Source organism: Chiloscyllium punctatum, chromosome 36 (assembly GCF_047496795.1).
Source record: "Chiloscyllium punctatum isolate Juve2018m chromosome 36, sChiPun1.3, whole genome shotgun sequence".
In the NCBI taxonomy this organism is placed as follows: Eukaryota; Metazoa; Chordata; class Chondrichthyes; order Orectolobiformes; family Hemiscylliidae; genus Chiloscyllium; species Chiloscyllium punctatum.
In genome coordinates this window covers 20,323,950-20,350,161 of record NC_092774.1, presented here as the reverse complement: position 1 = coordinate 20,350,161, position 26,212 = coordinate 20,323,950, and the positions used below count along the sequence as shown (strand labels likewise).

The following is a 26,212-nucleotide window of genomic DNA, read 5'->3' as shown; positions in this document are numbered from 1 at the left end:
GACAGGATCTGAGGAGCATAAGTTGGGAGCATAGGCTGTCAGGGAAGGATGTCGTTGAAACGTGGAACTTTTTCAAGGAACAGATACAACGTGTCCTTGATATGTATGTACCGGTCTGGCAGGAAAGAGATGGTCATGTGAGGGAACCTTGGTTGATGAGGGAGGTTGAATGCCTTGTAAAGAGGAAGAAGGAGGCTTACATAAGGTTAAGGAAACAAGGTTCAGACAGAGCGTTGGAGGGATACAGGATAGCCAGGAAGGAGCTGAAGAAAGGGATTAGGAGAGCTAAAAGAGGGCATGAAAATCTTTGGCGGGTAGGATCAAGTATAACCCCAAGGCCTTTTATGCGTATAACAATGACGAGAACGAGGGTAAGTCCGATCAAGGACAGTAGTGGGAGACTGTGTATTGAGTCAGAAGAGATATTAGAGGTCTTGAATGAGTACTTTTCTTCAGTATTTACAAATGAGAGGGACCGTATTGCTGAAGAGGAGAGTGTGAAACGGACTGGTAAGCTAGAGGAGATACTTGTTAGGAAGGAAGATGTGTTGGGAATTTTGAAAAACTTGAGGATAGACAAGTCCCCCGGGCCTGACAGGATATATCCTAGAATTATGTGGGAAGCAAGAGATGAAATTGCAGAGCCGTTGGCAATGATCTTTTTGTCTTCACTGTCAATGGGGGTGGTGCCAGGGGACTGGAGAGTGGCGAATATTGTGCCCCTGTTCAAAAAAAGGGAATAGGATAACGCTGGGAATTACAGGCCAGTTAGTCTTACTTCGGTGGTAGGCAAAGTAATGGAAAGGGTACTGAGGGATAGGATTTATGAGTATCTGGAAAGACACCGCTTGATTAGGGACAGCCAGCCCGGATTTGAGAGGGGTAGGTCTTGCCTTACAAGTCTTATTGAATTCTTTGAGGAGATGACCAAGCATGTGGATGAGGGTAGAGCAGTGGATGTAGTGTACATGGATTTTAGTAAGGCATTTGATAAGGTTCCCCATGGTAGGTTTATGCAGAAAGTTGGGAGGCATGGGACAGTGGGAAATTTGGCCAGTTGGATAGAAAACTGGCTAACCGGTCGAAGTCAGAGAGTGGTGGTAGATGGTAAATATTCAATCTGGAGCCCAGTTACAAGTTAAGTTCAGCAGGGATCAGTTCTGGGTCCTCTGCTGTTTGTAATGTTCATTAATGACTTGGAAGAGGGAGTCGAAGGGTGGGTCAGTAAATTTGCAGACGATACGAAGATTGGTGGAGTTGTGGATAATGAGGAGAGTTGTTGTTGGCTGCAAAGGGACTTAGATACAATGCAGAGCTGGGCTGAGGAGTGGCAGATGGAGTCCAACCCTGTCAAGTGTGAGGTTGTCCATTTTGGAAGAACAAATAAGAATGCGGAATACAGGGTTAACAGTAGGGTTCTTAGTAAGGTGGAGGAGCAGAGGGATCTTGGGGTCTATGTTCATAGCTCTTTGAAAGTTGCCACTCGGTTGGACAGAGCTTGTAAGAAGGCCTATGGTGTATTAGCGTTCATTAGCAGAGGGATTGAATTCAAGAGTCGTGAGGTGATGTTGCAGACGTACAGGACCTTGGTAAGGCCATATTTGGAGTACTGTGTGCAGTTCTGGTCGCCTCACTTTAGGAAAGATGTGGAAGCTTTGGAGAGGGTGCAGAGGAGATTTACCAGGATGTTGCCTGGAATGGAGAATAGGTCGTACGAGGATAGGTTGAGAATGCTAAGCCTTTTCTCATTGGAATGGCGAAGGATGAGGGGTGACTTGATAGAGGTTTATAAGATGATCAGAGGAATAGATAGAGTAGACAGTCAGAGACCTTTTCCCCGGGTACAACAGAGTGTTACAAGGGGACATAAATTTAAGGTGAAGGGTGGAAGGTATGGGGGGAATGTCAGGGGTAAGTTCTTTACCCAGAGAGTGGTGGGGGCATGGAATGCGCTGCCTGTGGGAGTGGCAGAGTCAGAGTCATTGGTGACCTTTAAGCGGCAATTGGATAGGTACACGGATAGGTGCTTAAGTTGGGACAAATGTTCGGCACAGCATCATGGGCCAAAGGGCCTGTTCTGTGCTGTATTGTTCTATGTTCTATCTATTGCTGGGCACTACGGGTAATTTAGCATGGCCAATCCATCCTAACCTGTACGTCCCTGGGCACTATGGGTAATTCAGCATGGCCAAACCATCCTAAAGTGCACATCACTGGGCACTTTGGGTAATTTAGCACAGCCAATCCACCTGAATTATGGGGCTGGATCCACTCCCCACTTTCCAGCACAAATGCTGGGAATGTTTTGAGAGGAGACACATGTAGTGTTTCAAGCTGGCAGAAGGTGGAGATGTTCCATAGGGATGAGCACTGAAATGCTCCCGCTGCCCTCAGTTTGCCCCAGCTTTGGGAACCTGTGGTGCAATGCCTTGCTAATTAATTTCACTTATACAATTGTCAATTTATACAGGATGACATGAAATTGGAGTTGGGGATGTTACTGACACGACGGTAGGGGACTTTCCTTTATTTCTCAGGGGAACATGGGTATGGCTGGCATTTGGTGACTGCCCTTAATCATCCGTCTCACTGTTTGCCTCTCTCGGCCATTTCAATTGGTGGTTAAGAGTTGCTGTGGGGACTGGGGTCACATGGAGGGCCCAAGCCAGGCAAGCACAACAGATTCCCTTCACTAAACAGGGACTTTGGTGAATCTGACAAGGGGCTTTCAACCCCATTTGATGACGGTTGCCATGGTCACTGTGTCTTGAGACCAGCAAACTCCATCGAATTGGCTCTATCGGGCAACACGGTGGCTAGCACCTCTGCCTCACGGAGTCAGGGACCTGCGTTCGATTCCAGCTTAGGGCAACTGTGGAGTTTGCACATTCTCTCCCTGTGTCTGTGTGGGTTTCCTCTGGGTGCTCCAGTTTTCGCCCACAGTCCAAAGATCTGCAGGTTAGGGTGGAATATCAGAGGGTGTTACAGTGAGGGATGTGGGATTTATCAGAGAGTGTAACAGTGAGTGATGTGGGATTTATCAGAGTATTATAGTGAGAGGTGTGGGGCATCAGAGAGTGTTACAGTGAGTGGTGTGGGGTATATCAGAGAGTGCTACAGTGAGGGGTGTGGGGTATATCAGAGAGTGTTACAGTGAGGGGTATGGGGTATATCAGAGAGTGTTACAGTGAGGGGTGTGGGGTATATCAGAGAGTGTTACAGTGAGGGGTGTGGGGGATATCAGGGTGTGTTACAATGAGGGGTGTGGGGTATATCAGAGTGTGTTACAGTGAGGGGTGTGGGGTATATCAGAGAGTGTTACAGTGAGGGGTGTGGGGTATATCAGAGAGTGTTACAGTGAGGGGTGTAGGTATATCAGAGTGTGTTACAGTGAGGGGTGTGGGGTATATCAGAGTGTGTTACAGTGAAGGGTGTGGGGTATATCAGAGTGTGTTACAGTGAGGGGTGTGGGGTATATCAGAGAGTGTTACAGTGAGGGGTGTGGGGTATATCAGAGAGTGTTACAGTGAGGGGTGTAGGTATATCAGAGTGTGTTACAGTGAGGGGTGTGTGGTATATCAGAGAGTGCTACAGTGAGGGATGTGGGATTTATCAGAGTGTTACAGTGAGGGGTGTGGGGTATATCAGAGTGTGTAACAGTGAGGGGTGTGGGGTTTTTAAGAGAGTGTAACAGTGAGGGGTGTGGGGTATATCAGAGTATTATAGTGAGAGGTATGGGGCATCAGAGAGTGTTACAGTGAGGAGTGTGGGGTATATCAGAGTGTTATAGTGAGGGTGTGGGGTATATCAGGGTGTGTTACAGTGAGGGGTGTGGGGTATATCAGGGTGTGTTACAGTGAGGGGTGTGGGGTATATCAGAGAGTGTTACAGTGAGGGGTGTGGGGTATATCAGAGAGTGTTACAGTGAGGGGTGTGGGGTATATCAGAGTGTATTACAGTGAGGGGTGTGGGGTATATCAGAGTGTATTACAGTGAGGGGTGTGGGGTATATCAGAGAGTGTTACAGTGAGGGGTGTGGGGTATATCAGAGAGTGTTACAGTGAGGGGTGTGGGGTATATCAGAGAGTGTTACAGTGAGGGGTGTGGGGTATATCAGAGAGTGTTACAGTGAGGGGTGTGGGGTATATCAGAGTGTTTTACAGTGGAGGGGTGTGGGGTATATCAGAGAGTGTTACAGTGAGGGGTGTGGGGTATATCAGAGAGTGTTACAGTGAGGGGTGTGGGGTATATCAGGGTGTGTTACAGTGAGGGGTGTGGGGTATATCAGAGAGTGTTACAGTGAGGGGTGTGGGGTATATCAGGGTGTGTTACAGTGAGGGGTGTGGGGTATATCAGAGTGTGTTACAGTGAGGGGTGTGGGGTATATCAGGGTGTGTTACAGTGAGGGGTGTGGGGTATATCAGGGTGTGTTACAGTGAGGGGTGTGGGGTATATCAGGGTGTGTTACAGTGAGGGGTGTGGGGTATATCAGGGTGTGTTACAATGAGGGGTGTGGGGTATATCAGGGTGTGTTACAGTGAGGGGTGTGGGGTATATCAGGGTGTGTTACAGTGAGGGGTGTGGGTTATATCAGGGTGTGTTACAGTGAGGGGTGTGGGTTATATCAGGGTGTGTTACAGTGAGGGGTGTGGGGTATATCAGGGTGTGTTACAGTGAGGGGTGTGGGGTATATCAGAGAGTGTTACAGTGAGGGGTGTGGGGTATATCAGAGAGTGTTACAGTGAGGGGTGTGGGGTATATCAGGGTGTGTTACAGTGAGGGGTGTGGGGTATATCAGGGTGTGTTACAGTGAGGGGTGTGGGGTATATCAGAGAGTGTTACAGTGAGGGGTGTGGGTTATATCAGAGAGTGTTACAGTGAGGGGTGTGGGGTAGATCAGAGAGTCATACAGTGAGGGGTATGGGGCGGATCAGGGAGTGTAACAGTGAGGGGTGTGGGGTATATCAGAGAGTGTTACAGTGAGGGGTGTGGGGTATATCAGAGAGTGTTACAGTGAGGGGTGTGGGGTAGATCAGAGAGTCATACAGTGAGGGGTATGGGGCGGATCAGGGAGTGTAACAGTGAGGGGTGTGGGTAATACCCGATAGACGTATGGTGAGGGGAGTGTGGAGTATGTCAGAGTGTCAAAGTGAGGGGTGTCAGATATATCAGAGCGTGTAACTGTGAGGGATGTGGATTATATCAGAGTGTTACAGTGAGGGGGGTGGGGTATATCAGAGAGTGTTACAGAGAGGGGTCTGGGGTATATCAGGGTGTGTTACAGTGAGGGGTGTGGGGTATATCAGGGTGTGTTACAGTGAGGGGTGTGGATTATATCAGAGAGTGTTACAGTGAGGGGGGTGGGGTATATCAGAGTGTGTTACAGTGAGGGGTCTGGGGTATATCAGGGTGTGTTACAGTGAGGGGTGTGGGTTATATCAGAGAGTGTTACAGTGAGGGGTGTGGAGTATATCAGAGAGTGTTACAGTGAGGGGTGTGGGGTATATCAGGGTGTGTTACAGTGAGGGTGGTGGGGTATATCAGAGAGTGTTACAGTGAGGGGTCTGGGGTATATCAGGGTGTGTTACAGTGAGGGGTGTGGGTTATATCAGAGAGTGTTACAGTGAGGGGTGTGGAGTATATCAGAGAGTGTTACAGTGAGGGGTGTGGGGTATATCAGGGTGTGTTACAGTGAGGGGGGTGGGGTATATCAGAGAGTGTTACAGTGAGGGGTGTGGGGTATATCAGACAGTGTTACAGTGAGGGGTGTGGGGTATATCAGAGTGTGTTACAGTGAGGGGTGTGGGGTATATCAGAGTGTGTTACAGTCAGGGGTGCGGATTATATCAAGAGATTGTTACAGTGAGGGGTGTGGGGTATATCAGAGAGTGTTATAGTGAGGGGTATATCAGGGTGTGTTACAGTGAGGGATGTGGGGTATATCAGGGAGTGTTACAGTGAGGGGTGTGTGTTTGTGATGATGCTCTTTTAACAAGGTTATGTTGTCTTTGGCTTTTTCTTCAGAGAGATAATAAAAGACACAGGTTCCGATAAGTCTGGTTGAAGGGTTTTTGGGGCCAGTTTGATTACTCCTAACAGAAACTGTCTCAGGCAAATGGCTTTTAAGTTTAAATAAAACACTTGTATAATGTGAGGGGAGTGGCCATTTCTCCCAGTTCAGTTTGGCTATTCACTGAAAGTAGTCAGTTGTGAAGCTGCTGGACTCAAAGAGGCAGGTCCATACTGATCCTCTCTCTCTGACAACTCTCCTGTCAGATTCTGTGTTTGATTTTACCTTTTGTGCCAAGGGGTGTTTTATGGGGATTGTTGCAAGTGTTGGGAACAGCATCATTAAGTTGGGATAAGCTGTTGGGTTTTCGGATGGATTAGTCTGTTCTCCTTTGTTTGTGTTTCATTCAGTAATCTTGTTTGTAAATATATTCTCCTTTGTTTAAAACGAAGTGGTTTGACCAGCTGCATCATTCCTGGAATATCTGCATTACACCTGCTTAAAACAACCAAAGTTAGGGAGTGAGCCACTTACTTGAAATGTTTTGATGGCTTCTAGCCTTGATCCATAACAGATTGAGAGCTCTTTGTGGGATATTTTCTACAGTTCCGACTTGGGATGAGTGTTGTCGGACTCTAAGGCAGCGGGTGGTAGGTGTCAGTGTCTTCTGTTCTGGGTGTTGAATTCGGTTGGTTTGAAACAATGCTTTGGATAGCAATGGCTCTTTCGGTCACCAAGAGTTTACCGAAGGTGGAAGAAGTGACTTTGGAGTTTTGCAAAAAGTGATGAAGGCCGAGCTGCTCGAATTAGCAGACAAGCTAAAGCTGGAGCTGCCTCCTTCCACCAGGGAAGGAGAGATAATTCCAGCAACAACTCAGCATTTAAATTTGCTGGAGACGCCAGCAGAATCTTTAGAGAAGTGGCTAAAATTCAATTGGAAATGAAGCCGCTTGCGCTAGAGGCAAAAGACAAGGGAAGGGCAACAGAAATGAAACGGTTTGAACTATGATTAAAAGCAGAAGAGAGAGAAAAAGTGAGAGTTTGAACTTCAGAAATTAGACAGGAGTTCAAAAGCTCTGAAGTAGTGAGAACTCATGTGGAAGAGCAGAGAGTTAAAACGGCAGCTGAAATGGCTGACGATTAGGAGTTGGTCCATAAATCCAACTTTGGCTTCGAAAATCAATTTCAATCCGTCAGGGATAGAAATTGGGTGAAAGAGAAATCCTCACGTGGAAAGGGAAAGGTAGATTATATATATTATATTACTTACAGTGTGGAAACAGGCCCTTCGGCCCAACAAGTCCACACCGCCCCGCCGAAGCGTACCCACCCATACCCCTACATCTACATCGACCCCGTACCTAACACTACGGGCAATTTAGCATGGCCAATTCACCTGACCTGCACATCTTTGGACAGTGGGAGGAAACCGGAGCACCCGGAGGAAACCCACGCAGACACGGGGAGAACGTGCAAACTCCACACAGTCAGTCGCCTGAGGCGGGAATTGAACCCGGGTCTCCGGCGCTGTGAGGCAGCAGTGCTAACCACTGTGCCACCGTGCCGCCCACCGATCTCGATGAAGATCATAAGGACAACTTACCGCAGGGTAAAAAGGAAACCTTTGAAGGGGGGAAGATAAACTGTCTCAGGCAAAGAGAAGTTAAAAAGCTCCGGTGTTTTCACTGCACCGAAGACGGCCACATGAAAGGACTGCGTTGGTGGGCTAGGAAAAGCACTAGGAAACCAGATGTAGAAGAACAGGATAAGCCAGTGAATTTTGTTGGAGTGGTCACAAAAAGCACAATGGAGGCTAGAAAGCTGCACCAGAATGTACAACCTGGTCGGAGGTTGGTTAAGGAGGAAGTCCCAGATCCTCTTAAACCATATACCCGCAAAGGTAAAGTTTACTCGCATAGGCCAGGAGCATCAAGTAAAGAGGTTACAATATTAAGAAACACAGGATCCTCTCAACCTGTGATGTTGAACGATGAGGGGATCTGAAGGACTATTGCCAGAAAAGGCACTCGTAACAGGAATTCATGGTGAGAGAAATGCTTAGTTATGTAGAATGAGGCTAGAGTGTCCAGTGAAGAGTGGAGAAGCCATGGTAGGAATACTGGACAACCTCTCAGCTCCAGTACAATTTGCCCTTGTTAATGATATAGTTGGTTCACAAGAAGGAGTGCTGCCTAGTGTGGTTGAAAAGCCAGTGGAAACTCAGGCAACTGAACTATTGCACGATACATATCCTGGGAACTTTCCTGACTGTGTGGTAACGAGGTCACAAAGTCACCAATTGAAACAGGAGAGATCAAAGACCCCAGATAAGAAAGTTGAAGTGGAATTAGCAGAGACCTGGTTTGATCAGATGATGAGGACAAACCAGGAGCAGATAGATGACAAAGCAGACATCATTAGTTCAGATAAATTGACTGAGTTACAGCAGAAAGATGAAAGTTTAATGTGATTGTATCAAAAGGCACACTCAGAAAAAGACTCTGAATGTATCCTTGAATGTTTTTTATCTTAAAATGTCTTAACGATGTGGTTAGCACTGCTGCCTCACAGCGCCAGAGACCCAGGTTCAATTCTCGCCTCAGGCAACTGCCTGTGTGGAGTTTGCACATTCTCCCCGTGTCTGTGTGGGTTTCCTCCGGGTGCTCCAGTTTCCTCCCACAGTCCAAAAATGTGCAAGTTAGGTGAATTGGCCGTGCTAAATTGCCCGTAATGTTAGGTGAAGAGGCAAATGTAGGGGAATGGTTCTGGGTGGGTTGCCCTTCAGAGGGTCGGTGTGGGCTTGTTGGGCCGAAGGGCCTGTTTCCACACTGTAAGTAATCTAATCTAATCTTAATGAGGAAATGGAGACCAGCACGTATTCACGCAGATGAGAAATGGGCAGAGTTTCATCAAATCGTATTGCCGGTGGGTTATAGAACGAAGGTATTGCGAGTGGCACATGAACTACCACTAGGAGGTCATTTAGGAGTGAGAAAAACTTAAGCTAAAATACAAAAAAAATTGTTACTGGCCTGGACTGCACAAGGATGTAGTTGAATTTTGCCGAACATGTCATACTTGCCAGGTAATTGGAAAGCCACAGGCAGTAATCAAACCCGCACCTTTAATGACTTTCCTGCATTTGAGAAACCTTTCACAAGAATCTTAACTGATTGCACAGGACCTCTACCTGAAACAAGAAGTGGGAATCAGTATTTGTTAAGAATAATGGACATTGTCCACTAGATTTCCAGAGGCCGTTCCATTACACAATATCACAGCTAAAAAGATTGTAGAGGAGTTACTCCTTTGTTTCACTAGATACAGACAAGAGATACAATCAGATCAAGGGTCAAACTTTACATCAAGATTATTCAAGAAAGTTGTGCACAGTTTAGGAATAATTCAAATCCAGAGTCGCAGGGAGGGCCAGAAAGGTGGCATTAGACATTAAAGACCACCTTGAGGGCTTATAGTCAAGACTATCCAGCTGATTGGAATAACGGATTGTACTCCTTGCAATCAGAGATGCACCAAATGAATCAATCAAATCCAGTCTGTTTGAATTAGTGTTTGGGCATGAAATAAGAGGACTGCTAAAATTGATTAAGGAGAAATTGCTAAGTCAGAATTCAGAGACCACATATTTGGAGTATGTGCCAAACTTTAGAGAATGATTAAATAGAGCAGGGGAGTTGGCTAGACAGCATTTAAAAGTATCATAGTATACAATGAAATGGGAAGCCGACAAGAAATTAAAAACTCGCAATTCTGCTGTCAGAGACAAGGTGTTAGTGTTACTTTCAGTGAGAGATAAACCTTTTAAAAGCAAGATTTTGTGGGTCTTATCAAGTCGAAAGGAAATTGAGTGAGGTGAACTATTTGATGAGAACTCCAGACAAAAAGAAGTCTCACAGAGCGTGTCATGTGAATACACTCAAAAGATATTTTGACAGGGAAGGAAAGCAAGAGGAGAATGTTTTATTGGCTACAACACAGTGAAGAACTAAGTTTTGAATTGGACATTCCTCAAATGAAATTGCACAATGAGGAAGTTGTCAACAATTCGGATAAATTATTGAGTTATGTTCCAGAGGAAAATCACAATGACCTGAAAGAGTTATCACTATCACATGGAGAGATAAGTGGAAACAAGCTTGGAAAATACAAACTTAATTATGCAAAGTATAGATGTAGGAGATGATGTTATGATTAAGCCACATCCTTGTTGGCATAGCCCTCTAAAGTTGGTGCAGGTTCAAAAGGAGATTGAACGCATGCTTCAAGACGACATACCTGAAGTGAGTTACAGTGACCAGAGCTTACCCATAGTCATGGTACCAAAACCTGATAGGACCCAAAGGTTATGTGTGGACTATTGCAGTTACAAAGACGGATGCATATCCAATTCCACGTATGGAAGGTTGTGTTGAAAAGGTCAGACAAGCAACTTGTATTTCTAAGTTGGACTTGTTCAGAGGATACTGGTAGGTACCTTTGTCCGAAAGAGTGAAGGCTTTCGTAACGCTGAGTGGACCGTGTCAGTTTAAAGTCATGCCATTTGGTATGAAAAATGCACCAGCCACATTTCAGAGACGAACCAATAAGGTAATTGCCAGATTACTCAATTGTGTGGTGTATATTGATGACCTGATGACTTTTAGTCACACATGGAAGGAACATTTACAATGTTTATCAGACTTGTTCAATCGACTTGGGAAGACAGTCTTGGTGATAAACCTGGTGAAAAGTGAATTCGCCAAAGCCCAAGTCACCTTCCTGGACTATGTTATTGTCATGAATAAATGGCCCCACGGGATGCAAAAACAAAAGTAATTGGGGAGTTTCCCATACCACCGACTATGGTTCCTGGGATTGCATGAATTTTATCGGAAACTCATACCAAATTTTAGCAGGGTGGCTGCTCTACTCACTGAGTTACTAAAGATAGGCAAGACGTTTCAGTGGACAGCAGACAGTCTGAAAGTTGTGCGAACCACCGCCCCTCATCCTCTGACGCTCCTGGGAAAACAGCCCCAGCCTGTTCAGCCTCTCCCTATAGCTCAAACCCTCCAACTCTGGCAACATCCTTGTAGATCTTTTCAGAACCCTTTCAAGTTTCACAACATCTTTCCGATAGGAAGGAGACCAGAATTGCACGCAATATTCCAACAATGGCCCTAACCAATGTCCTGTACAGCCGCAACCTGACCTCCCAACTCCTGTACTCAATACTCTGACCAATAAAGGAAAGCGTACCAAACGCCTTCTTCACTAACCTATCTACCTGTGACTCCACTTTCAAGAAGCTATGAACCTCAGGACTCTGTTCAGCAACACTCCCTAGGACCTTACCATTAAGTGTATAAGTCCTGCTAAGATTTGCTTTCACAAAATGCAGCACCTCGCATTTATCTGATTTAAATTCCATCTGCCACTTCTCAGCCCATTGGCCCATCTGGTCAAGATCCTGTTGTACTCGGAGGTAACCTTCGCTGTCCACTACACCTCCAATTCCCTTTTGTTTAAAACTAAGTGGTTTGACCAGCTGCATTGCTCCTGGAATATCTGCATTATACCTGCTTAAACCAACTAGTGTCTGGGCCTCTTTCCTGAAATGTTTTGGGGGTTTCGCCTGGTCCATAATAGGTTATATCAGAGAGTGATACAGTGAAGGGTGTGGGGTATATCAGGGAGTGTCACAGTGAGGAGTGTGGGGTATGTAGGAGTGTGTTACAGTGAGAGGTGTGGGATATATCAGAGAGTGTTACAGTGAGGGGTGTGGAATATATCAGGAAGTGTTACAGTGAGGGGTGTGGGGAATACCAGAGAGTGATACAGTGAGGGGCGTAGGGGATATCAGAATGTTTCAGTGAGGGTGTGGGGTATATCAGAGTGTGTTATAGTGAGGGGTGTGGGGTATGTCAGAGTGTTCAAGTGAGGGGCATGGGATATATCAGAGAGTTCTACAGTGAGGGGTGCAGATTATATCTGGGAATGTTACAGAGAGGGGTGTGGGGTTTAGCAGAGAATGTTACACAAAGATCTGTGGGGTATATCAGAGAGTGTTACACTGAAGGGTGTGGGATATATCAGGGTGTTACAGTGAAGGGTGCGGATTATATAAGAGAGTGTTACCGTGATGGATGTGGGGAATATCAGGGATTGTCATAGTGCGGGGTGTGGGGCATATTAGAGAGTGTTACACTGAGGGGTGTGGGGTATATCAGAGAGTGTAACAGTGAGGGGTGTGGGGTATATCAGAGTGTGTTACAGTGAGGGGTGTGGGGTATATCAGAGAGTGTTACAGTGAGGGGTGTGGGGTATATCAGAGTGTGTTACAGTGAGGGGTGTGGGGTATATCAGAGTGTGTTACAGTGAGGGGTGTGGGGTATATCAGAGAGTGTTACAGTGAGGGGTGTGGGGTATATCAGGGTGTGTTACAGTGAGGGGTGTGGAGTATATCAGGGTGTGTTACAGTGAGGGGTGTGGGGTATATCAGAGAGTGTTACAGTGAGGGGTGTGGTGTATATCAGAGAGGGTTACAGTGAGGGGTGTGGGGTATATCAGAGTGTGTTACAGTGAGGGGTGTGGGGTATATCAGAGTGTGTTACAGTGAGGGGTGTGGGGTATATCAGAGAGGGTTACAGTGAGGGGTGTGGGATATATCAGAGATTGTTACAGTGAGGGGTGTGGGGTATATCAGAGATTGTTACAGTGAGGGGTGTGGGGTATATCAGAGTGTGTTACAGTGAGGGGTGTGGGGTATATCAGAGAGGGTTACAGTGAGGGGTGTGGGGTATATCAGGGTGTGTTACAGTGAGGGGTGTGGGGTATATCAGGGTGTGTTACAGTGAGGGGTGTGGGGTATATCAGAGAGTGTTACAGTGAGGGGTGTGGTGTATATCAGAGAGTGTTACAGTGAGGGGTGTGGGGTATATCAGAGAGTGTTACAGTGAGGGGTGTGGGGTATATCAGGGTGTGTTACAGTGAGGGGTGTGGGGTATATCAGGGTGTGTTACAGTGAGGGGTGTGGGGTATATCAGAGAGTGTTACAGTGAGAGGTATGTCAGAGAGTGTTATAGTGAGGAGTGTGGAGTATATAAGAGTATTACACAGAAGGGTGTGGGGTTTATCAGAGAATGTTACACTAAAGGGTGTGTGTTATATCAGAGGGTTACAGTGAGGGGTGTGGGGTATATAAGGGTGTGTTACAGTGAGGGGTGTGTGTTATATCAGAGATTGTTACAGTGAGGGGTGTGGGGTGTATCAGAGAGGGTTACAGTGAGGGGTGTGTGTTATATCAGAGAGTGTTACAGTGAGAGGTGTGGGGTATATCAGAGAGGGTTACAGTGAGGGGTGTGGGGTATATCAGAGAGTGTTACAGTGAGGGGTGTGTGTTATATCAGGGTGTGTTACAGTGAGGGGTGTGGGGTATATCATAGAGTGTTACAGTGAGGGGTGTGGGGTATATCAGAGTGTGTTACAGTGAGGGGTGTGGGGTGTATCAGAGAGGGTTACAGTGAGGGGTGTGTGTTATATCAGAGATTGTTACAGTGAGGGGTGTGGGGTATATCAGAGAGGGTTACAGTGAGGGGTGTGGGGTGTATCAGAGTGTGTTACAGAGAGGGATGTGGGGGATATCAGAAAGTGTTACTGAGAGAGGTGTGGGGTACATAAGGGTTTATCAGAGAATGTTACAATAAGGGGTGTGGGGTATATTAAAGAGTGTTACAGTGAGGGGTGTGGGGTATATAAGGGTGTGTTACAGTGAGGGGTGTGGGGTATATCAGAGTGTTATAGTGAGGGGTGTGGGGTATATTAGAGAGTGTTACAGTGAGGGGTGTGTGTTATATCAGAGCGTTATTGTGAGGGGCGTGGGGTATATCACGGAGTATTACAGCGTGGAGTGTGGGGCATATTAGAGAGTGTTACACTGAGGTGTGTGGGATATATCAGGGAGAGTTACAGTCAGGGGTGCGGATTATATCAGAGTGTTACAGTGATTGGTGTGGGGTATATCAGAGTGTTACAGTGAGGGTTGTAGGGCATATCAGAGATTATTGCAGTGAAGGTGTAGGGTTAATCAGAGACTGTTACAGTGTGGCATATTTACAGCAGTCCTGAATTGTCAGACACGTTTCAAAAAAGATTACATGACCTCAGAATTGGACATCTCCAGGGAGCTGCTGTGCCAGATGTTGTTTTCACTTCTCATTGAAAATCAGAAAACAAGATAATTATTTTAAACTGAGCTCTTTCACGCTGTCATTCAGAAACCTTGCGAAAACCTATCCCCTCACCCCGACCCCCTCAATCCCCAGCACCCTGTGTTACTGACTGTATCTGTCTCGATGTTAATCCAGCTCCCTCACACTGTCACTCAGTAACCCCTCTCCCCCCCAGGGCCCTGTGTTACTGACTGTATCTGTCCCGATGTTAATCCAGCTCCCTCACACTGTCACTCAGTAACCCCTCTCTCTCCCCCCCCCCCCCCCCCCCGGGCCCTGTGTTACTGACTGTATCTGTCCCGATGTTAATCCAGCTCCCTCACACTGTCACTCAGTAACCCCTCTCCCCCCCAGGGCCCTGTGTTACTGACTGTATCTGTCCCGATGTTAATCCAGCTCCCTCACACTGTCACTCAGTAACCCCTCTCCCCCCCCAGGGCCCTGTGTTACTGACTGTATCTGTACTGATGTTAATCCAGCTCCCTCACACTGTCACTCAGTAACCCCTCACTCCCCCCAGGGCCCTGTGTTACTGAATGTATCTGTACTGATGTTAATCCAGCTCCCTCACACTGTCATTAAGGAACCCACAAAGCACCAATATCCCTTATTTCCCCCTCTGTAACACCATCTGACTTTGCCCGAGACTCAGTTCACCAGTTGCTGACATCCTGACTGATTAGCTGCAGCTCCGCCAATCGGAACTCACTCCTAGCAGGTCTCCCACAGCCTAACCCCCGTAGATTCCAGTGCTGCCAAACCCCTCAGTACAGTTTAGCGTCATCATGCCAACAGCCAGTCCCACCCAGTGTGCTTGCTCACCTCCACCTGCTCCCAGCCAAACATGTGAACATGCGTCATCTGCAACAAAATCCTTCGCCCGACTCCTCTCCCTACCTCCGTGCTGTCCTTCCACCTCTACTGATTCTGGCGCCACCATTTCTAATGGCTGTGCGGCCATATCTCTATCTGCAGACCCCCGTCCCTCAGCCTCTCCTACTTTCTCTACCAGTTCTCAACAGCTATCAGCCTCCAGGGCTGACTCAAAGGTCACTGGATTTAAATGCCAAGTATTGCATTTTAGTAAAATGAATGAAGGCAACAGTTATTCACTTAATGGTAGGGGATTTGGGCATGTTGTCAAACAGAGAGACTGAGAGGTTCAGGCACACACTTCTTTGAAAGTTACGTTGCCAGGACTGGAGGGATTGAGTTAGGTGGAGAAGCTGGGGCTTCTTTTCCCGGGAGCGCCGGAGGCTGAGGGGTGACCTTACAGAGGCTTATAAAATCACAAGGGCATGGATAAGGTAAATAGACAAGGTTTTTTTCCCTTGGGTAGGGGAGTCCAGAACTAGAGGGCATATGTTTGGGGTGAGAGGAGAGAGATTTAATAGGGACTTGAGGGGCAACTTGTTCACACAGAAAATGGTTCATATGTGGAACAAACTGACAGAGGAAGTGGTAGATCGAAGTACAACTCCAACATTTAAAAGACATTTGGGTAGACAAACGAATACAAAAGATTTAGAGTGATATGGGCCAAATGCAGGTAAGTGTGAATAGTTTAGTTTCGGATTATGGTTGGCGTGGATACATTGGACTGAAGGGTCTGTTGCCAGGCGAATGATTCGATCATTCTGAATACCCCAGTGTCGTTTAACATTTCCAAATCATTTTGAGCCATTTTAATTCAGTTCCAACACTTGATAAGGTCAAATTGTTTTTGTGCTACTTGGGCCCACTTCACAATAAGCACTGTGTCCTCATTGCCAGCTCACAGCGATGGGAGCTAAGACGCAGTGCAGACTCTTCTTGGGGGATTGGAGCTGGAAAAACCAAACCCAGTGTTCGATCTGTCTCAAAACGCTCACCCCAAGTGCATGGGATAACAACAAAATTTTCAGATTGGTAAAAACGAGGACTGCAGATGCTGGAAACCCGAGTCTGGATAGAGTGGTGCAGGAAAAGCACAGCAGGTCAGGCAGCATCCAAGGAGCAGGAAGATCAACGTTTCGGGCAAAAGCCCTTCATTAGGAATAGAGACAGGGAGCCTCCGGGGTGGAGAGATGAATGAGAGGGGGTTGGGAGTGGGGAGAAAGAGTATAGAGTCCAATAGGTGAATGGGGGTGGGGATGAAGCTGATAGGTCAGAGAGGAGGGTGGAGTGGATAGGTGGACAGGTCATGGGGACAGTGCTGAGCTGGGAGGTTGGAACTGGGGTAAGGTGGGGGGAGGGGAAATGCGGAAACTGGTGAAGTCCGCATTGATGCCCTGGGGTTGAAGTGTTCCAAGGCGGGAGATGAAGCATTCTTTCTCTAGGTGTCGGGTGGTGAGGGAGCGGTGGTGGAGGAGGCCCAGAACCTGCATGTCCTCGGCAGAGTGGGAGGGGGAGTTGACAAGTTGGGCCACAGGGCGGTGTGGTTGATTAGTGCAAGTGATTCGGAGAGGTTCCCTAAAGCGCTTTGCTAGGAAGCGTCCAGTCTCCCCAATGTAGAGGAGACCGCATCGGGAGCAATGGATACAATAAATGATATTGGTGGATGTGTAGGTAAAACTTTGATGGATCTCTCCAACCTGCAGGCTCTCTGCCTCTATTCCTGATGAAGGGCTTTTGCCCGAAATGTCAATTTTCCTGCTCCTTGGATGCTGCCTGACCTGCTGTGCTTTTCCAGCAACACTCAAATCCAGACAAATTTTCAGTGCAAATGATCCCAGCGAAAACCACATCATCCCTATGTGACCTTTGAAACAGGTGAAACTGGTTTATTTATAGTTCCTCTGCTTGCGTGACGGCAGTTTGTGAGTGACAGAGTAAACAAAAAACACTGTTTGGTCACGTAATGCATGCTGTCAGATACAGAGTGCAGGGACAGGGACAGGGACAGGGACAGCACAGGGTTAGATACAGAGTAAAGCTCCCCCTACACAGTCCCCTCCCCCCCCCCCCCCCAATCAAACACTCCCAGGTCAGGGACAGCACGGGATTAGATACAGAGTAAAGCTCACTCTACACTGAACCCCCATCAAACACTCCCAGGGATAGGGACAGCACGGGATTAGATACAGAGTAAAGCTCCCCCTACACAGTCTCCTCCCCCCCCTCCATCAAACACTCCCAGGGACAGGGACAGCACGGGATTAGATACAGAGTAAAGCTCTCATTACACTGAACCCCCATCAAACACTCCCAGGGACAGCACGGGGTTAGATACAGAGGAAAGCTCCCTCTACACTGTCCCCCATCAAACACTCCCAGGACAAGTACAAAATTGGGTTAGATACAGAGTAAACCTCCCTGGACACTGTCTCTCTCCCCCCTCAATCAAACAATCCTAGGGACAGGGACAGTACGGGGTTAGATACAGAGTAAAGCTTCCTCTACACTGTTCCCCCCACATCAAACACTCCCAGGGACAGCACAGGGTTAGATACATAGTAAAGCTCCCTCTACACTGTCCCCACATCAAACACTCGCAGGACAGGAGCAGCATGGGGTTAGATACAGAGTAAAGCTCCTTCATCTCTTTTAAACTGAAAATACAGCTTCCTGTTTTTAAACTCGGCAATAAAACTCCTTCTATACTGCCCTCACTTTTTAAGTTGAATCCTTTGATAGTTCAGCACACCCTCATCCCCTTGTTGTATTTCCCCTGTTAGACGTGGGCATTGCTGGTGGGGGCAGTGTTTATTGCCCAACCCTATTTGCCCCTTGACGAGATGGTAGTGAGCTATCTTCTTAAACCACTGCAGTCTATGCAGTTCCTCTCTCTCTCTCTGTTTTCCGGAGTGGAGACTCGAACTACAAGATTCTGAGTCAGACATGAAAGTCTGAGTAATGGCTTAAACCCACCAGAGAGAGAAAGCAGGGAGAACCACACCCTTAAAGCGGCACAGTGAGACACTACATGGCTTTGACATCTCAACATAAGAGCTCAGAGCTGTAAGTCATTCAGCCCCGAATGTCTCGAAATACAATCATGGTTCATTGTTTCACAGAAGGAAACATCCTCTCTACACCTACTTATACACCTCTATTAAACGTCCTCTCCTTCTTTTAAACCCCAGGTATACAGCCCAATCTCTCTTCATAAAAAAAACCCATTTCTGGAATCCATCAAGTGAACCTTCTCTGAATTGACCTCAGTGCAACTATATCCCTCCCTCAAGTAAGGGGATCAAAATTGCATGATGAAGGGCTTTTGCCCGAAATGTCGATTTTCCTGCTCCTTGGATGCTGCCTGACCTGCTGTGCTTTTCCAGCACCACTCTGATCCAGACTGCAATACTCCAGGTTGTCTGCCTTATACATTTTCAGCAACATTCCCTCACCTTTACACTTTTGCTTTTGCAATAAATGCCAAACTTTCCCTTCACTTGCTTCTTAGCTGCTGTACTTCAGATTTTGGCAATTCATGCACAAGGACACACAGATCCCCCTGAACCTTTTCTCCTTTGAAATAACATATTGCCTTTTTAGTCTTCCCATCAAACTGATAACCTCACATTTATTCACGAGAAACTTCATCTGCCAAATTTTCGCTTGCTCCCCTCCTTGACAAATTTCATATTGCTTCATTGCAACTTACCTTCCCACCTATTTTAGTGTTTCCTGGAAATTTGGCTATTACACTTTCTACCCTGGTACCCAAGACATTAATATAGATTTATAAACAGCTGGGGCCTTGGGGACCAAACCTCATGGTGCCCCTACCAGTTACAGCTTGCCAACCATCATGACCCTCTGTTAGGGTGTCAGTCCTCTATCCAAGCTAATAAATTACCCCAAACCCTGTATGAACTTAACTTGTGCAATAAACTTTGGGGAGCCCTAACCAGATTGCAGCACCTTATCAACTCCCAGCTCCGAGTCCATCTGCTTCCAGATCCCAGCTCAATGTTGTACTGGGCAGGAAGAGCGATTGGCCATCCAAAACGAACAAGCAATGAAAAAGAAAAATGATGGAACAGTTCAGCGGGCCAGGCAGCACCTGTGGCGAGGGAAAGCCAGGGTCACCGTACACTTTCCCATCAACCATGATCTTATGGATTAGCAGAGTAGTCTCGAGGGGCTGAATGGTCAACTCTTCCATCCGCTCGAGAAAAAGCATTTTGATGTTGTCAGTTGAGATATCCTTCCAGCAGTTTGGGCCAGGCTCTGTTCCTACGGGAGGACCCTGCTGAGTGAGATGAGGTCCCAGTTGGATGGATGGGTGGGCAGCTGACAGCAGACACCACCACCTTGGGCTCTTGGGGGACATCTGGTTGGTTGCAAAAGCTAGGTGTAAGAGACTCCACGATCACTGACCAGTGACCGTTGCTGGAGGAAGAGTGCACTTTTTATCTGCATTCGTGTAAACGGGTAAGCTGTGCGTGTGTGTGAAGTTCTGTTTCTCAAACGTATCTAAGGGTAGGCTGTTCAATCAACTCTACCATTCCATAAGATCATGGCCAATTGGAAATTACTCAGTGAAACAGCCTCCACTGCTCTTTCACCACAGATGCTGCTGAACCCACTGAACGTTTCTATTTCTTTTGTGGTTTGTGTTACCTGTTTTTGTGTGTCAGCTTGTGTGTGTGTGTGTGTCGCACATGCATGCAAGCATGCGTGAGCTGTTTGTACAACTGAGAGTTGCAAGTGTAAGAGAGTGCGCTTGGTGTGTTTGTGACCAGGTGCTCTCCTTGTTGTATACATGAGTGTTTGTATTTTTGTGGATGTACACGTATGCCTATCTCTGCCTGATGTGTACATACATGTCTGTTTGAATGCTGAGTGTCTCTGTTTACATCTTTTTGCCTATCTGCTGCATTAATGTGTGTGTTTGCCTGTGATTTGTGTGTGCGCGCGTGTGCATACATGTGCTCCTGTTTGTACATTGAGCTACATATTGCTCCCTCTACAGGCTAACTTCCAGCCTGTGTGACGCCAAGAGACTTTGGTGAAACAGTCACGTGATTTCTTGGAAAGCTTGTGATCGAGTGAGTCTATAAAGGGGAGGGCGGGAGACTGGCATTAGACAGTCAGAGCAGAGGCAGTGAGCTGGGCGACACTGAATTTTTCACAAACAACAAATAACAGAGCAACCCAACTGCTGCTAAACCAGGACCAGGATCAGGGGAAACGTAAGTCTGCCAGGGAGAAATCTCAATTGTTTTCCTTAAAACCAGCATCAGATCCTGAACATGGATTTGGGGTAAAGGGAAGTGTCAGGGAGGTGGGACATCATCCTGGAGAGACTAACAGGTTAATGATATATCAGTTACCCTGACCTGGTTAACCCTGTCATCGGTTATTCTGACCTGGTTAAGCCCTCTCCTCTTCTGGTTTTACTTGCTTCTGCCACACTTCCTGTTTGGTAAACAAGGCAAGTGCTCTTTCTCAAACCCTCCCTCTCCCTCCAACCTGCTCTCGCCCTCTCTCAAATCTCCTCATTCCATCAACCCAACACCTCGCCCCATTTATTCAACCAGTTCCCTCTGTTCCTCCATCTCTCCCTGTGATTCCTCCCTCTCAATTTGTCCTTGCTCCTCTCTCATCATCCGAGGCTGGAAGGATGGGTTAGTAAGGTTGCTGATGACACAAAGGTTGGAGGCGTTGTGAATAGTGTGGAGGGTTGCTGTCGGTTGCAATGGGATATACAGTTGCGCTGATAAGTGGCAGATGGAATTCAACCTGGACAAGTGTGATGTCATTCACTTTGGAAGGTCGAATTTGAATGCAGATTACAGGGTTAAAGGCAGGATTCTTGAGTGTTGAGAAACAGAGGGATCTCAGCGTCCATGTCCATAGATCCCTCAAAGATGCCACCCAGGTTGTTAAGGTTGTCAAGAAGGCATATGGTGTGTTGGCTTTCATTAGTGGAGAACTGAGTTTAAGAACCATGAAGTTATACTGAAGCTCTACAGAGTTCTGGAATTGTGTGTTCAGCTCTGGACGCCTCATTCGAGGAAAGAAGCTTTAGAGAGGTTGCAGAGGGAGATTTACCAGGATGCTGCCTGGACTGGAGGGCAGGTTTTACAAAGAAAGGGTGAGGGAGCTAGGGCTTTCCTCATTGGAGTGAAGAAGGATAAGAGGTGACTTGACAGAGTTGCACAAGATGTTGAGAGACACAGACAGAGTGGATAGGCAGAGGCTTTTTCCCACTGCAGAAATGGCTATCACAAGGCAGCATAATTTTAAGGTGATTGGAGGAAGGTTCTGGGAAGCTGTCAGAGGTAGATTCTTTACTCAGAGTGGTGGGGCACATGGAATGCATTGCTAGCAGTGTAGTAGAGTCAGATACATTAGGAGCACTGCAGATGCTGGAGATCAGAGTCAAAGAGTGTGGTGCTGGAAAAGCACAGCAAATCAGACAGCATTCAGGGGCTCATTCCTGATGAAGGGCTTATGCTCGATTTTCTGGTCCTCATATGATGCCTGACTGGCTGAGCTTTTCCAGCACCACACTCTTTGACTCAGATACATTAGGGACATTTAAGCAACTCTTGGATAGGCGCATGGAAGATGGTACAATGAAGAGCATGTAGGTTCGTTTGATCTTAGAGTAGGATATAAGGCCGGCACACCATCAAGGGCCGAAGGGCCTGTACAGTTCTATGTTCTCTCACTGTTCCTTTCTTTCTCTTTCTCTCTCTCTTTCAGGATGGCTGGTGGGGCGAGGTGCACTCGGAAGCTTAAGCAGTGGATGATCGAACAAGTGGACAGTGAGAAGTACCCAGGCCTGGTCTGGGAGGACCGCAAGCTCGGAATGTTCCGGATCCCCTGGAAGCATGCGGGCAAACAAGACTACAGGCATGACGAAGATGCTGCCATTTTCAAGGTAGGCCCCCACTCCCAGGCTAAGATGGCCGAAATAGCGTAGGGGGTCAGGTCAGAGGACGCAGGGACACAAATCAAGCCCAACCCATGGGTGTCTTGACGTGGGTAAAATATTCTTCAGGCAGATTCCCGATGAACATGGTCATGAAAGATTATCCGTGGATTTGCAGGAAAGTGGGGTCAAGATTAAAATCTGAGCAGCCTTGCTCTTTATTATATTAGATTATTTTATTTATATTAGATTCCCTAAAGTGTGGAAACAGGCCCTTCGGCCCAACCAGTCCAAACCAACCCTCCGAAGAGTAACCCACCCAGACCCATTTCCCTCTAACTAATGCACCTAACACTATGGGCAATTTAGCGTGGTCAATTCACCTAAACTGCACATCTTTGGACTGTGGGAGGAAACCGGAGGAAACCCACGCAGACACAGGGAGAATGTCTGTGTGGAGTTTGCACAGTCGCCCAAGGCTGGAATCAAACCTGGGTCCCTAGTGCTGTGAGGCAGCAGTGCTAACCACTGAGCCACCCATAAATGACAGAGCGGCTCGAAGGGCTGAGTGGCCGACGCTTGCTCAGAAGTTCAAAATAATCATGCTCAACAACTGCCAAACCTTTACATGGCACCTTACAGTTCTAGAGTCATGTAGCTCGGAAACAGATGCTTCAGTCAAACCCGTCCATGCTGACCAAGTTTCCCAAACTGAACTAGTGCCATTTGCCTGCGCTCAGTCGATATCCCTCTAAGCCCTTCTCATTCACGTACTCATCCAAATATCTTTTAAGTGTTGTAACTGTACCTGCATCCACCACTTCCTCTGGCAGCTCATTCCATGCATGCACTACCCTCTGTGAAAACATTGCCCCTCGGGTCAGCTTTTAAATTGTTTCCCCCTCATGTTACACCTCTGCCCTCTAGTTTTGGACTCCCCTACCCTGGGGAAAAATCCTTTGGTATTCACCTTATCTATGCCCCTCTACAAGGTCACCCCTCAACCTCCCAGCGGTGTTCAACGAGGATTGGTTCTGGGTCCTCTTTTATTTGTCATTTATATAAATGATTTGGATGAGAGTATAGATAGCATGGTTGGTGAGTTTGCAGACAACACCAAAATTGGTGGCATAGTAGACAGTGAAGAAGGTTTTCTAAGATTACAAAGGGATCGTGATCAAATGGGCCAATGGGCTGAAAAAGGGCAGATGGAGCTCTATTAGGATAGATGTGAGGTATTGCAATTTGGTACAACAAACAGGGGTTGGACTTACACAGTTAATGGTACAGCTTTGGGTAGTGTTGTAGAACAGAGAGAGACTTAGGGGTTCGGGGGATAACTTTTTGAAGTTTGCATGACATATAGACAGGATGGGCAGCACTGTGGCACAGTGGTTAGCACTGCTGCCTCACAGCGCCAGGGACCTGGGTTCAATTCCCGCCTCAGGCGACTGACTGTGTGGAGTTTGCACATTCTCCCCGTGTCTGCGTGGGTTTCCTCCGGGTGCTCCGGTTTCCTCCCACAGTCCAAAGATGTGCAGGTCAGGTGAATCGGCCTTGCTAAATTGCCCATAGTGTTAGGTAAGGGGTAGATGTAGATGTAGGGGTATGGGTGGGTTGCGCTTCGGCGGGGTGGTGTGGACTTGTTGGGCCGAAGGGCCTGTTTCCACACTGTAAGTAATCTAATCTAATCTAAAGACTGTGTTTAGCGCACTTGTTTTCATTGCTCAGCCCTTTTGAGTACAGGAGTCAGGACGTCATGTTGAAGTTGTACAGGACATTGAGAAGACCTCTTCAGGAGCACTGTGTCCAGTTCTGGTCACCCTGTTATAAGAAGGATATTATCAAGCTAGAGATGGTTCATAAGAGACTTATCAGGATATTGCCAGGTGTGGAAGGTTTGAGTTATCAAGAAAGACTGGAATTTTTTTCACTGGATGCGGAGAGGTGGCTTTATAGAGGATTATAAAATCATGAGGTGTACAGAAAGGGTTAGTGGCAGGTGTCTTTTCTCTAGGGTGGGAAATTTCAAGACTAGGGCTACATTTTTAAGGTGAGAGGAGAGAAATTTTAAAAAGACATGAGACCTTTTGTTTTTACACAGAAGCTGGTTTGCATATGGAATGAACTTCCTGAGGAAGTTGGCAGATGTGGGCACGGTTACAACGTTTAAAATTGTTAAGTACATGAATAAAAAATGTTTGGAGGGATATGGGCATGGAGCAGGCAGGTGGGACTAGTCTAGTTTGAGATTATGTTTGGCATGGACTGGTTGGACCGAAGGGTCTGTTTCCGTACTGTATGACTGTATGCTCAGGAGAACAACTCCCAGCCTCTTCATAGAGCAGAAAACCCTCCAAATCCTGGTAACTTCCTTGTAATTTTCTGAACCCTTTCAAGTTTAGCAATATCTTTCCTATAGCACAGAGACCAGAAGTGAACGCAGTATTCCAGAAGTGGCCAAATCAATGTCCTGCACCATGACGTCCCAACTCCGAGACTCAATGCTGACCAATAAAGACAAGAGTAACAAACACCTTTTTCACTACCCTGTCTACCAGCGACTCTACTTTCATGGAAGCATGTACCTGCACCCCTCGGTGTCTCTGTTCAACAAAAGTCCCCAGTGCCCGACCATTAACTGCATAGGTTTTGCCCTGGTCTGTCTTAACACAAAATGCAACACCTCTCATTTATCTAAATCAAACTCCATCTCTCATTCCTCAGCCCATTGGCCAAATTCACTGTCCATCATACCAATGATTTTGGAGCCATCCTCAAACCTACTAACCATGCTTCCTATTCGAAAATGTCTCCAGGTGATATATAGGTGGGTAAATCGAACTACATTTCCACAATCAGCCAGGACAGGAGATATACTGGGGAAAGACGGGTGAGAGCGAGAGAGAGAGAGAGCGAGAGAGAGAGCGAGCAAGAGAGAGCGAGCGAGCGAACGAGATATGGATGATTACAGAGAATACAGCTTAGGGCTCAGGAAGGAGGGGAATCATGTAGACGAAGATTTACTCTATATCTAACTGTGTTCTGTCCCTGTCCTGGGAGTGTTTGATGGGGTCAGTGACTGTATCAGCATTCGATCCGTCCTACTCACAGCACCAAGAGTCTGACCTCTCTTCCAAACAGGCTTGGGCCAAGTTCAAAGGGAAGTACAAAGATGGAGATAAGGTCGACCCCGCCACTTGGAAGACACGGCTGCGGTGTGCTCTGAACAAGAGCAGTGAGTTTGAAGAAGTGCCCCAGCGTTCCCAGCTTGACATCTCCGAACCATTCAAAGTCTACAAGATCGTTGATGACACGACTGTGAAGAGTGAGTGTCTGACCGACAGCCGGGCAAGGGGAAGTTATCAGCAATATGGGAACGGGGCAGGGGGCAATGAATGGGATTTGGGGTGGGGTGGGGGGGGGGGGGGGGGGGGGGAAGAGATGGTGGAGAGAGGGAGGTGAGAGGATGGGGAGAGGGGAGGAAGAGAGATGAGGGAGAGGGGGAGGTGAAGGTGAGAGGATGGGGAAAGAGGGGGAGGTGAGAAGGTTGGAGGGGAAGAGGGGGAGGATGGGGGGGGAAAGAGAGGGGAAGAGATGGGGGGAAGAGGGAGTTGAGTGGGATGGGGGAAGAGGAGGGAGAGTTGAGCGATGGAGAGGTGGGGAGGTGGGTGGTGAGATGAGAAGGATGGCGGAGAATGGGGGGGGGGGAGGAGGGAATGGGGAATTGCACAGTGTCTTTCTGTCTCTTGATGCTGACCTGTCTTTACTTGGCTCTGTTCCCAGAGAAGCCATCACTCGCTATTGACCTGAGCACAGTGAAGCTGGAGGGGAGTAGGAGCATTGGAATGGAGAGCTCACAGCCCAGCTCCCCCAGCAGGGGTGTGGGGACATTGCACCAGGTGAGGAACAGGAAGTGGGGGCATTACAAAGGTGTGATGCCTGAAGCAGGGAGGTGGCAGGTGCCACAACGGACACTTAGACGATTCTGGAAAGACTGACACTTCAGTCCTATTTTCACAGACAGAAAGAGAGCGACACTCCTGTTCCCCGTGTCCCAGCAGGTAGAGCGACGCTCCTGTTCCCCGTGTCCCAGCAGGTAGAGAGCGACGCTCCTGTTCCCCGTGTCCCAGCAGGTAGAGAGCGACGCTCGTGTTCCCCTGT

At 47.4% G+C, this 26,212-nt stretch overlaps 1 protein-coding gene across 2 annotated transcripts in view; it reads left to right on the top strand.

Moving 5' to 3' along the window:
- LOC140460849 (interferon regulatory factor 8-like) overlaps positions 1–26,212 on the top strand; it is a 129,151-nt gene that overhangs the window by 92,906 nt on the left and 10,033 nt on the right. The window contains exons 2-5 of one of the 2 annotated variants that reach the window (XM_072555539.1): positions 20,141–20,360; positions 21,880–22,057; positions 25,193–25,376; positions 25,835–25,950. In XM_072555539.1, coding sequence (XP_072411640.1) covers positions 21,881–22,057; positions 25,193–25,376; positions 25,835–25,950 — 477 coding nt within the window. In that variant the 5' untranslated portion in view covers positions 20,141–20,360; position 21,880. Of the gene's footprint in view, positions 1–20,140; positions 20,361–21,879; positions 22,058–25,192; positions 25,377–25,834; positions 25,951–26,212 lie in introns of those variants that run through there. The other variant, XM_072555538.1, reaches the window with a different exon arrangement.